Source organism: Microcebus murinus, chromosome 7 (assembly GCF_040939455.1).
Source record: "Microcebus murinus isolate Inina chromosome 7, M.murinus_Inina_mat1.0, whole genome shotgun sequence".
NCBI lineage: Eukaryota > Metazoa > Chordata > Mammalia > Primates > Cheirogaleidae > Microcebus > Microcebus murinus.
In genome coordinates this window covers 21,649,563-21,665,400 of record NC_134110.1, presented here as the reverse complement: position 1 = coordinate 21,665,400, position 15,838 = coordinate 21,649,563, and the positions used below count along the sequence as shown (strand labels likewise).

General features: G+C 41.5%; 1 protein-coding gene and 1 non-coding gene across 51 annotated transcripts in view; both read right to left on the bottom strand.

The window, feature by feature from the left end:
- The window catches only part of LOC105868796 (uncharacterized), a 253,234-nt gene that overhangs the window by 78,321 nt on the left and 159,075 nt on the right, over positions 1 to 15,838 (bottom strand). For 49 of the 50 annotated variants that reach the window (XM_076004850.1, XM_076004848.1, XM_076004872.1 and 46 more), the window contains 3 exons: positions 13,965 to 14,005; positions 12,829 to 12,865; positions 2,286 to 8,837 (listed from right to left, as the gene is read on the bottom strand). In XM_076004850.1, the coding sequence (XP_075860965.1) occupies positions 8,751 to 8,837; positions 12,829 to 12,865; positions 13,965 to 14,005 (165 nt within the window). In that variant the 3' untranslated portion in view covers positions 2,286 to 8,750. The remainder of the gene's footprint in view (positions 1 to 2,285; positions 8,838 to 12,828; positions 12,866 to 13,964; positions 14,006 to 15,838) is intronic. The other variant, XM_076004883.1, reaches the window with a different exon arrangement.
- LOC142872271 (small nucleolar RNA SNORD109A) lies at positions 13,251 to 13,317 on the bottom strand. Its single transcript, XR_012920480.1, has one exon. It is a non-coding gene; the product is annotated as a small nucleolar RNA SNORD109A (small nucleolar RNA).

The following is a 15,838-nucleotide window of genomic DNA, read 5'->3' as shown; positions in this document are numbered from 1 at the left end:
TATAGTCCACATCCATGATAGCCAATTGTGCTTCAAGAATCCTTGCCTTCATTAGCATACAAATGCACCAAGATATCTGAGTATTTTCTTATTCAGTCTTCATTATTGTTGCACAAAATACATTTCTCCTCAGAAGCTGTGTAAAGTCTCCCAGTGAAAGAATGCTTGTGTTATTTTTCTGATTTGGCTGACTTTTCAACATCTTCTTACTTTGGTTCAATCCACTATCATTGGCAACAGTAAGAAATATTAACAGCCAGTGATTGAAACTAAGAAATAGACAGACTGGGAAAAATGGTGGGGAAGGGGTGACCTCCTGGCCCTCTGCTCTTAGAGTGGGAAGTGAAGAAAGCAGACAACCACACGGGAGTGAACTGCCCTTCCACAGGGTCAGCTTCGCAAGTCTGCAGGGAATCACCGGGAAACGGGAAAAATATTGGCGGTGAAGAAAGAGGTGCATCGGATAATCTTCTGCAAACCCGGGGAGTCGGAAATCTACATTAGCGAGGGAGCACGTCCACTGTGGGGATTGGCTGGCTGGCCAGCTAGCTGAGGCATTGGTTCTGCCTTGTCCAGGGAGATGCTGCCCCCTCACCAAACTCCACAGCCACGCAGGCAGGGAAGTGCCTGAAGTTGGTGGGAAGGTGTATCCTGACGAGCTGTGTGGAGTGGAGATTGGAGCAGGGAACACTTGGAACTCTCCTGAGTGCTCTACCAATTCAGTTTCAGGTACTGGAGGGTCCAAACCCCGTGGAGGATTCCCTATACCTGAGGATCGAATATGGAGTCTGCCATCTCACCTCAGAATGCTCCAGGACCAGGTCTGGGACGAGGGGGGGGGGCGATGTTTGTCCTAAAGGAGGCTCTGCCCTTGGATATTGATGAGGTTTTCGCTGGTGAAGGTTAGCTAGAGAGTGCAGATCTCTGCACCTAAACCATTGCGCCTCTGTTAGTTGGCGAAGTAGTGGGCTCAGTGGCGGTTTGGAGACAGCCCACCAAACCCAGCCAGGTTTTGGCCCTGCAGGCACCTTCCACGCTGGTGCTGGGAGAGTGGGCCACCGCCACTCTGTAGCTAAGCGATGCTATGCAGGGTTGCTCTGGAAGCACTCTCAGACCTCCTCCACACTCCAGACTGGTGAATGGGTCTGGCTTCTGGAAGTGGGAAATAAGGAGAGAAACCTGTCTGTTCCTCCTACCCCACCCCAGGCCTTCCCATTCCTGCAGCTTGCATTGGACTCTGAGTTTCAAGGGGAGGAAAGGCGAGAGTGGTGGTTTTAGCGGCTATGTTGCCAGATTGCACTTGGTTGTTTCCCCACAGCACACAGCTGCCGATGCTCTGTGCATAGACAGCAGAACCCGTCTTCGCAAGGCAGAGTTGTGGAGGAAGCTGCTTTTCCAGATGTGACATGGGCAGACATTCCCACCCATATCATCCTGTGCCTTGGTCCCAAATTCTTAGCTCTGAAGGGTCTGACTCCACCCCCGGTGTGAGGGGAGAAAGAGACTGTTCCACCCAAAACAGGTGTCACAAGACTGTCACCTCCGCTTCATTTCACCTCCTTGCTGGCAACTGAAAGGCCGTTCTAGCAGCTTATCAGGACAGCCCATCAAGCTGAGACCCATCTTTACCTCTTTACTGTGGCCTGATAGCTGGTGCCTCCAGCCAAAGGGGAAGCCCCATTCCCGGGAATTGTGGAGGGAGTGGGAATCTGCTGTCTGGGCTAAGATCTGCCGGGGCTGAAGAAGACCCTTGGCGGTGTGGGGTTTTGTGCAGAAGGGACTGACGTCACCAAGGCAGGGGCTGAGTGGCGTGGCAGGTCTGTTTCTGGTCTGGGACCCTCAGTGGTCTCGGGCAGGGCTTCTCCATCTTCCCAGAGATTTAGGCCACATGCCAACTTGATAATCCCCGTCCTTGGAGAGGTAGGGGAATGAGAGTATCCACGTCTTGGTCAGGTAGCTCTAAGAAGTGCCTTTGCCTTTTCCTCAGGCCGGTGGGTTATCTTCCCCTATGACAGGGCAGACTCTGCCCTTGGGGGAGTGGGAAAAAAGAGAAAAGATGTTTCCCAGTCCGGGACTTGCGGCATTGCCTCATCCATTGCCTCCCCTGCCAGCCCACCAAATCAGACTCAGCCCTTCAAGGTCAGGAGAAAGGAGAAAAGTCACTTTCCCTGTATGACTAGCTTGAATATGTGGGTGATTGGAATTAAGAAAAAGAGGGCAGAGTCATGTCTACATACAGCTGGCTCCTTTTGAACATCTGATGAGTTTGAAACACAAGGGCTTACCTTTGGCACCAAGACTGCTGCCAACGTACAGGCCTGTGGTTCAGGAAGGAAAATCTTGACCATCTTCTTTAGCATTTGCAGCAATTGACTCCCCCCAGCAGATGCTCCTGCAAAAGTGTGACGAAAGATCTCTGAATGACATATCAACAGCTCCCCCGTAGATACACATCCAGCAACCTCTGAAGTATCTCTCTTAGGCTCACTGATACCTGATGCTCCTCTCAGCCCTCCTAAAGTGCGAACAGGACTCTAGGAACCCTTGGGAGTGGCAGGACATCTCCTAAAGACTGGGATACCTGTACATCCTATTAGGAAGCTTAGAGCGCCATACGGAGGACTTGGAATACCTTGATAATTGACTCCTTCTCGCAAACCACAGGTAACACAAGAAAGAGTGAACTCAGAGCCTAGCATAGTGCCTCCCACTTCAACTCTGTGGTTGATAGCAGACTCGCTCTCACAAGAGTGAGCTAACCCCTTTGTGTCTAAGCAAGGGGCCCAAACACACTAAGCGCTTTAGACAGAAAGTGAAGACCTTAGGTCAGAGATAACTGAATAGGCTCGAACTCCTCTAAGATGACACAGGACCAGAGCACATATCCACAGCTCTGCCAGGGATCATTCCTTTGACATCACAGAATTTAGTTCCTAATCTAGTCCCAGCACCTCCGGTCCTCTAAAAAGCACCCAGATGAGAAAGGACCAGCAAAAGATCACAAGAAACATGAAGGATCAGAGAGAAAATCACCTCTAAAAGAAAACACTCGATCTCCATCAACTGACACCAACGTACATGATGTGATGAAAGGGTTGGAGGAAGAATTCCAAATACAGTTTGTAGGAAAACTCAACGTAATTGAAGAGAAAATAGAACCCCCCAACATAGAGAAACCACAAGAACAATTCAGGAAATGAATTAAAAGTTCTCCAACGAAATTGAAATAATGCAGAAAACACAATCAGAAATCCTGGCAATGGACGAAACATTCAAGGAACTCCAGAATACAGTGGAAAGCCTGAAGAACAGGATGGATCATGCAGCGGAAAGACTCTCAGAGCTGGAAGATTATGCCGATGCACTGTACAAATCAGAGGGAGAAAGGGAACACAGAAACAGAAGATGGGACCAGCGCTTACAAGAAGTGTGGGATTATGTAAAAAGCCGCATCTCAGATTGGTCAGGATTCCGGAAGGGGAAGAGGAATATTCACTAGGGCTGGAAACCTTATTTCACGGAATACTGGAGGAAAATATGCCAGGCCTGGCCAGAAATCTTGATATTCAAATACAAGAAGCACGCAGAACTCCTGGGAGACTCAACGTGAAAAGGCAATCACCTCGTCACGTGGTCATTAGGCTGACCACAGTAAACGTGAAAGAAGCAATCCTCCATGCAGCAAGAGGAAAACAACAAGTAATTGATAAAGGAAAGCCTATCAGACTAACAGCAGACTTCTCATCTGAAACCTTACATGCAAGGACGGATTGGGTGCCTATCCTTAATCTTCTAAAACAGAATAAAGCCCAACTTAAACTCTTTATCCAGCAAAATTAAGTTTCATCTATGAGGGAGAAATACAGACCTTCTTAGACAAGCAATCACTGAAGGAATTTGCAAAGACCAGACCAGCCCTACAGGAGGTTCTCAGACTTGCCGCATACCCCGAACTGGGCAATCGACACTCCTCAAAGTAAAATCTTCAAAGAGGTAAAGGCTAGAACTTGAACCGCACGATGGCTCAAGGAGTAAGACAAAGCGACAAGACTTCACCCAACAATATGAATGGAAATCTTCCTCCAATTTTAATCCTGTCAATAAAAGTAAATGGCTTCAACTGTCCTCTGAAGAGGCATAAACTGCCAGAATGAATAAAAGTCCACAAGCCTAGTATCTGCGGTCTACAGGAAACACATCTAACCCACAAAGATGCCTTCTGGCCGAAGGTCAAGGGATGGAAAACTATCCTCCAGGCAAACGGAAGTCAAAAGAAAGCAGGGGTAGCTATACTATTTGCGGATAACATAAGCTTTAAAACAGCAAGAGTAAAAAAGGATAAAGACGGCCACTTTATAATGCGAAAGGGAAGATCCAACAAGAAGACTTAACCATCCTTAATTTTTGTGCACCCAATGCAGGAGCACCCAATTACACAAAACAAGCCTTGTCTGATCTAAATAGCATGTTTATAAATACTGCCCTATTAGCAGGGGACTTCAACGCTCCACTGAATGAACTGGATAGGTCCTCCAAACAGAAAATAAGCAAAGAAACAGTGGGCTTAAACAGAGCTCTTGAACAAAACGTTCTGACAGATCTCTGCAGAACATTCCACCCAAATAACGTTGAGTTTACATTCTTTTCAGCAGCCCAAGTTCCTTTTCCAAAATTGATCACATACGAGGCCACAGATCAGACCTCAAAAAATTCAAGAAAATAGAAATTATACCATGTGTCTTCTCTGACCATAGTGGTATAAAATTAGAGTTCAATTGCTATAGAAACACTCGACGCTTCACAAAGTCTTGGAAACTAAGCAATCTGTTATTGAAGAATTATTATTCCAAGGAGGAAATTCACGTGCAAATCAGAGTTTCTCCAAACAAAATGACGACAGAGACACATGTTGCCAAAACCTGTGGGATACAGCAAAAGCATCTCTGAGTGGAACACTAATGGCAATAAATGCTCACATAAAAAAAAAAAAAGCCTATGTACTGAGAACCAAATTAATAGGCTCGAGGAATGGGAAAACAGAAGAGCAAACCTAGTCCAATCCTAGTAGAAGAAAAGAAATAACTAAGGTCAAAGCAGAACTAAATGAAATTGAGAACAAGAGAATTATACGTAAGATCAACAAAACCAGAAGCTGGCTTTTTTAAAAGATAGACAAAACTGATAGCCCTCCTGCTAGATTGACAAGAACTCAATGAGCAGGGACTCTGGTAAACTCAATAAGAAATGAAAAAGGAGCAGGCACAACAGATACCACAGAAATACAAAACATTACGTTTGACTACTATGAAATCTTATATGCCCCAAAACTACATAATGAGGAGGAGGAAATGGACAAATTCCTGCATTCTTACAACTTTCCTAAGTTCACCCAGGAGGTAACAGAATTTCAGAAGAGACCGATGTCAAGCTCACAAATTGGAGCAGTAATTAGTAACCTCCCCAAACAGACAAGGCCCGGACTAGATCGCTACACATCAGAGTTTTACCAAACATACGAAGGTGAACTCATAACTATACTACAGAAATTATTTCACAACATTGGGAATGATGGTATCCTTCCTAACTCATTCTACAAATCCTATATCTCCTTGATACCAAAACTAGGAGAGGACGCAATAAAAAGAGAATATTACAGAGCAATATCCCTCATGAATATAGATGCAAAATTCCTGAACAAAATTTTAGCAAACACAAGTCGCCAGCACATCAAAAAAATAATTTACCATGACCAGGTGGGCTTTATTCCAGGGAGGCAATGCTGGTTCAAGATATGTAAGTCTATAAATGCAATTCACCTCATAGATAAAAACAAGAACGACGACCGTATGATTCCCTCAATAGATGCAGAAAATGTATTTGAGAAAGCCCAACACACCTTTACGATAAAGACTCTTAACAAAATAGGTGTAGGTGGCTCACACCTTAAAATTATCAAATGCGTTTATGACAAACCCACGGCCAATATCATTCTGAGTGGGGAAAAAATGAAACCATTCCCACTTCGAACTGGAACTAGACAAGGATGCCCACTATCGCCTCTTCTATTCAACATAATGCTTGAAGTCCTCGCTATAGCAATCAGGCAAGACAGGGATATTAAGGGCATCCAAGTGGGGGCAGATGAGATCAAACTCTCGCTCTTTGCCGATGATACGATATTATACCCAGAACACCCCATGGATTCGTCCAAGAGACTCCTAGGTTTGACAAATGAATTTGGTAAAGTCTCAGGTTACAAAATCTATATACAGAAATTAGAGGCATTCATATATGCCAGGAACTGTCAAGTTGAAACTCAAATCAAAAATGCAATACCTTTTACTATAGCCTCAAAGAAAATTAAATATCTAGGAATATGTTTGATGAAAGACTTATACAAGGAGGACTATGAAACGCTAAGAAAAGAATTTGTAGAAGATGTAAACAAGTGGAAAAATCTACCTTGTTCATGGATTGGTAGAACCAATATTGTTAAAAGGTCAATATTACCTAAAGAGATCTACAGAATAAATGCAATCCCCATCAAAGTACCACCATCATTAGTTACAGATCCAGGAAAAAGAATTCTTCACTTTGTATGGAACCAGAAAAAACCTCGTATAGCCAAAGCAATCTTAAGTACAAAGAACAAACTGGGAGGCATCAGAATTCCTGACTTCGAGCTGTACTATAAAGCAATAATACTGAAAGCATCCTGGCACTGGCACAAGAACAGAAGCATCGATATTCGGAATAGGACTGAGATTCTAGAGATGAAACCATCTGCATATGGTAACCTAATCTTTGCTAGAGCAGAAAACATTATACATTGGGGAAAATGCAGAGGAATGAATCAGGATCCCTAGCTCTCACCTCTCACAAAAATCCACTCAAGACGGATAACAGACTTAAACCTAAGGCACTTAAGAATCCTAGAAGAAGATGTTGGGAAAACCCTTTCAGACATTGGCCTAGGCAAAGAATTCTCGAGGAACACCCCCAAAGCAATCACCGCAGCAACAAAAATAAACAAATGGGACCTGATCAAAATAGAAAGCTGCACAGACAAGGAAACTATCACTGGAGCAAATAGACAACCTACAGAATGGGAGAAAATATTTGCTGTCTACAATTCCAGTAAAGGTCTGATAAATCTAGGATCCATCTAGAACGCAAAAGAATTAACAAGAAAAAAAATCAAACAATCCCGTCAAGAAATGGGCAATGGAGATGAACAGAAACTTTTCAAAAGAAGACAGAATAATGGCCTGCAAACATATTTAAAAAAATGCTCCACGCCTCTAATCATTAGAGACATGCAAATCAAAAACACCATGAGATATCACCTAACCACAGGGTGATTGGCCTGTATCAAGAAATCCCAAAACAACAAATGCTGGCGAGGATGTGGAGAGACGGGAACACTCTTACATTGCTGGTGGGACTGAAAATTAGCGCGGCCTTTGTGGAAAGGAATTTGGAGATACCTCAAAGTGGTACAAATGGAAATACCATTCGACCCAGCAGTAGGATTGTTGGGCATCTACCCAAAAGAACATAAGACATTCTATTATAAAGATATCTGCACGCGAGTGTTTGTGGCAGTGCAATGCACTGTTGCAGGGACGTGGAGACAGCCCAAGTGCCTGTCGGTTCATGAGTGGATTATTTAAACTTGGTATATGTTCACAATGGAATATTACTCAATTCTTCTAACGAACGGCAGTGAGCTAGCACCGCTTATATATCCTAGATTAAGCCCATTACCCAATGTGAGGTGACACAAGATCAGAACAATGGGCTCCGCATGCGTTCGCCATCAAATTGCTCCTGACTGATCAACATTATTAAGGTGCTCAAATGGTGGTGGTGGTCGTCAGGGATTCGGGGGTTACGGGGATAGACCCACATCTGAGGGATGTGGTGAGCATTGTGGAGGCAAAGGGCATACCTCTAACCCTTGCTTGGGAGAGGCAAAGATATAAAACCTAACCAAAGAAGAAAAGAAAGAACAAAGAATAAATAAATATTAGAAAATAATAAAAGATTCTGTGTACGTTTTAAGGTTTTAAGGTGTATGTTTTAAGGTAAATATGAATTATGTACATAAACTTTATATAGAGCCAATCCAATTCATCTAAATGGGAAAAATGGTCTTTGTGTTAACGTAGAGTTTTATCGTTATTTGCCGCTCACTTTCTGATCTTCAGTGTGGCGTAATTCCAAAATTATTAAGTATGAAATGTCTCATGTCCTTAAGTACTAAGAGTGACAGTTGATATCTCTGACGTTCCGTTTGGCACTTCTTTTTATTGTGAAGGTACATCCTCATTCTTTCAGTTGCACATTTTGGCTTGTGATTACCTTTCACATTTTTAGAGCAATTTTTTCTGAAAGCATGGATAAGTCAAAAATTCATGTTATTTTTAGGTATGTGTTCTGTTGTGGAACAAATGCAGTGCAGACAGCTTGAAATATCAATGAAATGTTTGGGAAGGATGTGGCCAGTGAACACGCAGTACGTCCATGGTTTAAGAAGTTCCGTTGTGGTCATTTTAGTCTTGAAAATGAGCCACATAAATGACCTGATATCAACATGGATAAGAACAGCTGAAAGCTGTAGCAGAAGTGAATCCATCTCAACCTACCTGTGAATTAGCAGCAAAGTTTGACGTCACTATTCCAACAATATTGGACCATTTGAAACAACTTGGCAAGGCAAAGGAGTTGGATAGGTGGGTTTGCATGAGTTAGAGTATCACAAGAGAAATCATCTCCAAGCTTGCCTCTTTACTGTCACTACAGGAAGGCGAACCATTTCCGCACTCTATTGTTGCCTGTGATGAAAAACGGATTGTTATTGACAATTGCAAGCATTTGGCACAATGGTTGGGTAAAGATGGAGCGCCAAAACACAGTCCCAAATATAATATTCACCCTCCAAAATTAAGAGTTTATATTTGGTGGTCCAGTGCTGGTATTATCTGCTACAACTCCCTGAAACTTGGTCAGTCCAGTGGCTGTCTACTGCAACCAATAGGATGAAATAATGAGCATGCTTGCCATTAAGCTCCAAGAGGGGCCATAGAGACAGGCCATTCCTCGTTTTTTATTATTTGAGGATATTACGGGGGTACAAATGTTTAGGTTATGTGTGTTGCCTTTCATCCCATTCCCCCCGCCCCCCGGTGTGAGAGCTCCAAGCGTGACCATCCCCCAGATGGTGTGCATCACACTCATTACGTATGTATATAAACATTTCCTCCTCCCCTTTCGCACCTGCCCGGTGCCCGATAAATATTATTCCTATATGTCCACTTAGGTGTTGATCAGTTAGTGCCAGTTTTCTGGAGAGTATATGTGGTGCTTATTTTTCCATTCTTGGGATACTTCACTGAGTAGGATGGGTTCCAGCTCTATCTAGGAGAACATAGGAGGTGCTACATCGCCATTATTTCTTATGGTTGAATAGTACTCCATCGTGTACATGTGCCACGTTTTGTTAATCCACTCGTGTGTTGATGGGCACTTGCGTTGTGCCCTCGTCTTTGCAGCTGTGAGTTGGGCTGCTACGGACGTTCGAGTGCAGATGTCTTTTTTATGGAGTGTCTTTTGTTCTTTTGGGAGGATGCTTGGGGATGGGATTGCTGCATTGAATGGTAGATCTACCTGTATCGCTTTGCGGTATCTCCATATTGGCTTCTACAGAGGTTGCACTAGTTGCACAAGACAACCCTCGACCACATGTTGCACAAACAGTACTGTTCAAACTATAGCAGCTGGACTTGGAAACTCTCTGTCATCCACCGTATTCACCAGACCTTGCAACAACTGACTACCACTTCTTCCTGGCGTTGGAACACTTCTTGCAAGGAAAAGTATTGATTTCCCAACAAGCTGTGGAAGACTGCTTTTGCAATTTAATCACCACTCGCTCTCCAGGCTTCTTCGCTGCTGGCATAAACAAGCTAGTGTTAAAGGAGAAAACTCTGTCTACAGTTTAGGTGCATACTTAGATTAATGGGACTGCTTCTTGTTTTAGATATAAAACATTACACTTTTGATTCAAAATCTGATGATAGTGAAGACATAGTGACAACTCATTTTTACCTACTGGATTTTTACAAATTTCTCATTTTGCCAATTTAAAATCATTAATAAAAACATTGAAAGTTAAAAAAAATCCCAAATATCATTATTTTAGTGCTCTTTCTATTTACATATCTAGGAGGCGTAAGTATCTTTACCCCATCGTTCTAATACAGTAGTGAAATGATGGTAACCTGAAGATTTGGGTGTTGATTTGACTACGCCTCATTAAAGAAAAATTCATGGACCTAAGTTGCCAGCATTAGCCATTCTAGAAATGATTTCTACAGAAACAGAAGCATGAGTGCATAACGACTAATATATAATGATTATAAATATATGATATCTTGCCATGGCAAAGAAGTTAACACCATTATTCTGAAAACAATAAATGGCTAAAGAAAATGTGGTATCCTTCACATCCACTGAGGGCATCGGTACATATACAGTTTTAGACATGGAGACCTTAAGACCTATAAAACCTCAGGAGATTGCAAATATATAAAACTATCACAATGTCATATGTCAAACCACTATCTCCTCATGAAAAATGAGCCTGGTATGATAGATAGATCATAGATGTAAAGACAGATGAATTGATGGATCCTTGGGTTAGCATGGAAAATTTAATTTCTGTAATAGGGTAAATGATTAAATACATCACTTGTAGAAAGCAGAGAAGAAATGTCAAATATACCTCTGTCTTAAGTAATTTTCTACTCTTCTAATGTGTTCCACTTCTCTACAAAGAACTGATAACACTTGGTACCAACTTAAGCCTGGAAGTTTTCTGTATATTAAGCAAAAGAAGAGAAAATTCAGAAATCAGTATTAAGAGCTAAAACACATTCTGGTTTTAGTGTGTCAGGGTCTCAAAAGGTAAAATATATTTGGATTTACTAGTTGTATGCTATGTAACCTCCAAGGAAATCCTTAAGCAAGCAGTCCATTGTTCTGAATTTTGGCTTTATACCCCATCTAACTTCATCGATGTTACCTCAAATTTTTCTACTGTGCAATGCTTGTGGGCCTCTATTCTCTTAAGATCTATGAGCAACATCTTTGTGTGTGGTGTGAAAATAATCGCAATAAATGTTAATGACTATATTTGCTTTTATGTTCCGTTATATAGCACATGGAACGGGAAGGCATTAGGGCAGCACGGCATTAATTCCCTCTCTGCAAAAGAAGAGATATGTCACTTTCAGTGATCTTGCCAAAAAGTATAAAGAATTAATCCAGTGCCAGACTACATGACCACGTGGGGACAAGTATGAAACATTTAAGGCATGGAGTTGTTTAGCTTGTTTTCATAACAGAAAAAAAAGTGAAGAATTTAAGCATATGAATAAAAATATGTAAATGTGTTCAAAAATATATCGGTAACTTCTCCATGATATGATATGCTAAAATGTCTGCATTAAGGAGAGAATACACTTGACGTATTATGAGGGCATCGATTGTTAAACACCAAGTAATACACAACCTACTTGGCAATATTCTTAAGAAGTATAGTAACTAATATTTGGACTAGTTCAATGGGACATATTAAACTTTCTATTGAAGTGTAATATACACATAGAAAAGTACACAGACTAAAATTGTATCACTCAATTAATTTGCATGATCCCCATATAGCAAGTAACCACACACAGACCAATATGGAAATGTTACATGCATTCAAGAAATTACCCAAAACCATACCAGCAACAATTCAAGAAACTATCCAGAAACAGCTAGATTCTATCTCACATATTTTACGTGCTTTCAAAACCATCATGCAGAGAGATGTGGAAACAACCCAAGTGCCCATCAACACATGTGTGGATTATTAAATGTGGCATATGTATACCATGTAATACTGCTCAACTACAAAACAATGGTGAATTCGCACCTTTTATATTATCCAGGATAGAGATTGAGCCCATCCCTGGAAGTGAAGTATCACAAGGATGGAAAAACAGGCAACACCTATACTCACCATCAAATTACTAGTAACTGACCAACGCTAAGAGGTCCACCTGGTAGTAATACTCATTGGGTGATGATCGGGGACATTAAGGGGTAAACCCACAACTAATGGAAGCAGAACACACTGCATGGGGGAGGGGTACACTTGTAGCCTTGGCTTGGGAGAGGCAAACGCATTACATGTGACCAAAATGTTTGTACCCCCATAATATCTTTAATAAATAAAAAAAAATCATGCAAGAAAATAACTACATGAAACAAAATTTAAAAAGATTGCTACTACATTTTAAAACAGAATTTCATATACGATTTCCCATGTAGCACAAATGAGAAGAAAACTTACACAAGTCAAGGCTCAACTATTAAATTAGAAGCAGAACTATACCACTGTATGACCACGAAGACCTTATGAACCATGAGTCTCAATTCTAAACCCCACAAATAAAGCAGCTGAAGAAAATCTGATAATATTTTATCATGATTTGCTTTCACTATAATAACTTTTTGAGCCAAGACCGATTGCCAAAAATTCTCTTAAACTCGACTTTTTTCCATAAAAGCAGAAAAGAGTTAAAAGAAAAAATAGATATGATAAGATTCAATCGTGTAGGTAATTTGGAGGTAGGTAATTTGGGTCTCAATGAGAAAAAGACATATCATGAAAATATTATCAAATAAACCCCTGAAAATATGAACTCGGAGACTTAAGGACCTGGCAAAGAGCACGTAACAAAATGAACTTCAAGAGTTACTAGTTTAGCTACTCACCCCATTCTCCAAAGAGGAGGACCCCATTCCAGCCTTTCTAACTCGCCAAAACATGACAGGAAAAAAAGAAGAAGAAGAAGAAAAGAAAAGAAAAACAGACAAAATCTTAGAAAACACTGAACAGTAAAAATAACAAAGTGCTAGAGTTTCTGTTTTAATGACAGGTTCTATTGTCATTATTTAATACAGGCATAGTGTTCCCTCAGTATTGGTGTTAACACACCGATGAGATTTTCAGTACACATGACAGTTGCTTGGCCTTTCCTAATGCAATCTTTTAAATTTCCTCATGTCAAGGAAATATGTCACGAACAAAGAGAAAAAACACACATGCTCCCAGTGGTATTATGCTGTCACTGAGAAGCTACCAAATAAGCCAGGCACGGAGAGTCTCACTTGTCTTACTAGAGGGCCACTCGTCTGGAACTCAGATTGACATCTGCAATGTGTCGTTCACCGTCCTCAGATAATTTTGCTCATCATCGATCCAGACAATAACCCTTCCAACAAATTAAGTATTTTCCACAGCCAGGCTTATTGTGTGCAGGCTAATCTAATGCATTACCAAGGAAGACAAGTAAATGTACCGTAGATGTTTGGTTTCGTATCTGCATAATGGAAGTCTCATATACACAGATAGCATCAAGAAAATGACCCTGGATTGTTCTAATAAAATTAGATAAAAATCTGCTGGAATAATTTAAATGAACTTTTAAATCAACTGAAACTTTAAGGAATAAGTGATGTAGTGAAGTAATATATGATATGATTACAATACAAATATGAATCCAAACATCTATGTTCTGAATGTGCCAGAAAAAGATAAAAAAATCAATATTTAGGACACTTAAATTTTACGACAAGATTATCTTCTCTTAATAGAAAATGGCGAAAGGAGAAATAGGTACGCGACTCACAAAATTACGTGGGTTACTTCAAACAGAGATTTAAACAAAGGGAAGAAACAAGAAAGAAGATTGCTTGAACAGGGTCAAAACGTCCATGGGGAAATATATCTCCTGTAAAAAATAGTCTCTTTAAGCCACTGAAGTAATGAACACGTAGACCTTGACATTCTGACTTCACCAGCCACAGATTCACAAAAGAATTTGAAAAGTACCAAAGTGGTTGCTCACCTCTCTTCCCTGAAGTACAACACCTTGTTCTCATTTTGAACCTGTAACAAGGCATCAGATAAATTATAAATGAGGTCATCAACGCGCCAAATTAATTAGAAGTAAAGTGCAACATTGCTTTCTTTATAAGTATGTATCATTCAGACATGCCAGCATCGTAGTCCCCGTGATAAACGTCACAGTTGATCATTTGTCACCTTTGTCATTTCATTTATTCTCTTGTTTCCTCCCTGAATTCCTTACCCTGCAATTTCCTCTCTAGCAAGCTATCCAAGTAAGTGGCACAGCAGTTACTTCTTCAATGCAGAACTCTAAATTTGTATTCAACCAAAAAGATTTTATGAATGTACTCTGTGGTCTGAAAACGGAAGGTGCATGATAGTGGCATTGTGATATCATTGAGGAAGACATACTTTGGACCAGTTCCCAAATGGTCTTCTTAAATTTGTCTTCTTCTGATGGAATAGATGGCCACTCAGCTGCACCTCAACATCCTCTGGTACTTGTGCTTATCCTTGATCCAGACAAGTCCACTTCCTCAAACCACACTACTGCACCTAAGACTTTATCACCTGCATTCAGCCTATAGCAGACACAGCACAGGTGGTCATTTGACTTGACCCTAGTGAAGCTGGCTATAATGGCAACTCCACAATCTTCCCAGGACCGTTCTGTCTGGAGCAATACTTGAAGTGATACTGCAGTGGTACAGTTGTCAATGATGATATATTACTCAGTGTGATGGAAACAAAAATCAGGAGTTAACTGTGAACTTGGATTGTATCCTTTAAAAGACTATGAAAGTACGTCAGGATGTATCTGACATAAACATACAAAGTGAAATTTTTTTCCCATCCGATTGGTTTATAGTCCCTATCCAAAGCAAATATATAAGTTCATATTAGACTCATAGGATCATTACCTCACATGATTCGTTTTTATCTGGCTGGGAGTAATCTTATTTCTATATAGTCCACATCCATGATAGCCAATTGTGCTTCAAGAATCCTTGCCTTCATTAGCATACAAATGCACCAAGATATCTGAGTATTTTCTTATTCAGTCTTCATTATTGTTGCACAAAATACATTTCTCCTCAGAAGCTGTGTAAAGTCTCCCAGTGAAAGAATGCTTGTGTTATTTTTCTGATTTGGCTGACTTTTCAACATCTTCTTACTTTGGTTCAATCCACTATCATTGGCAACAGTAAGAAATATTAACAGCCAGTGATTGAAACTAAGAAATAGACAGACTGGGAAAAATGGTGGGGAAGGGGTGACCTCCTGGCCCTCTGCTCTTAGAGTGGGAAGTGAAGAAAGCAGACAACCACACGGGAGTGAACTGCCCTTCCACAGGGTCAGCTTCACAAGTCTGCAGGGAATCACCGGGAAACGGGAAAAATATTGGCGGTGAAGAAAGAGGTGCATCGGATAATCTTCTGCAAACCCGGGGAGTCGGAAATCTACATTAGCGAGGGAGCACGTCCACTGTGGGGATTGGCTGGCTGGCCAGCTAGCTGAGGCATTGGTTCTGCCTTGTCCAGGGAGATGCTGCCCCCTCACCAAACTCCACAGCCACGCAGGCAGGGAAGTGCCTGAAGTTGGTGGGAAGGTGTATCCTGACGAGCTGTGTGGAGTGGAGATTGGAGCAGGGAACACTTGGAACTCTCCTGAGTGCTCTACCAATTCAGTTTCAGGTACTGGAGGGTCCAAACCCCGTGGAGGATTCCCTATACCTGAGGATCGAATATGGAGTCTGCCATCTCACCTCAGAATGCTCCAGGACCAGGTCTGGGACGAGGGGGGGGGGCGATGTTTGTCCTAAAGGAGGCTCTGCCCTTGGATATTGATGAGGTTTTCGCTGGTGAAGGTTAG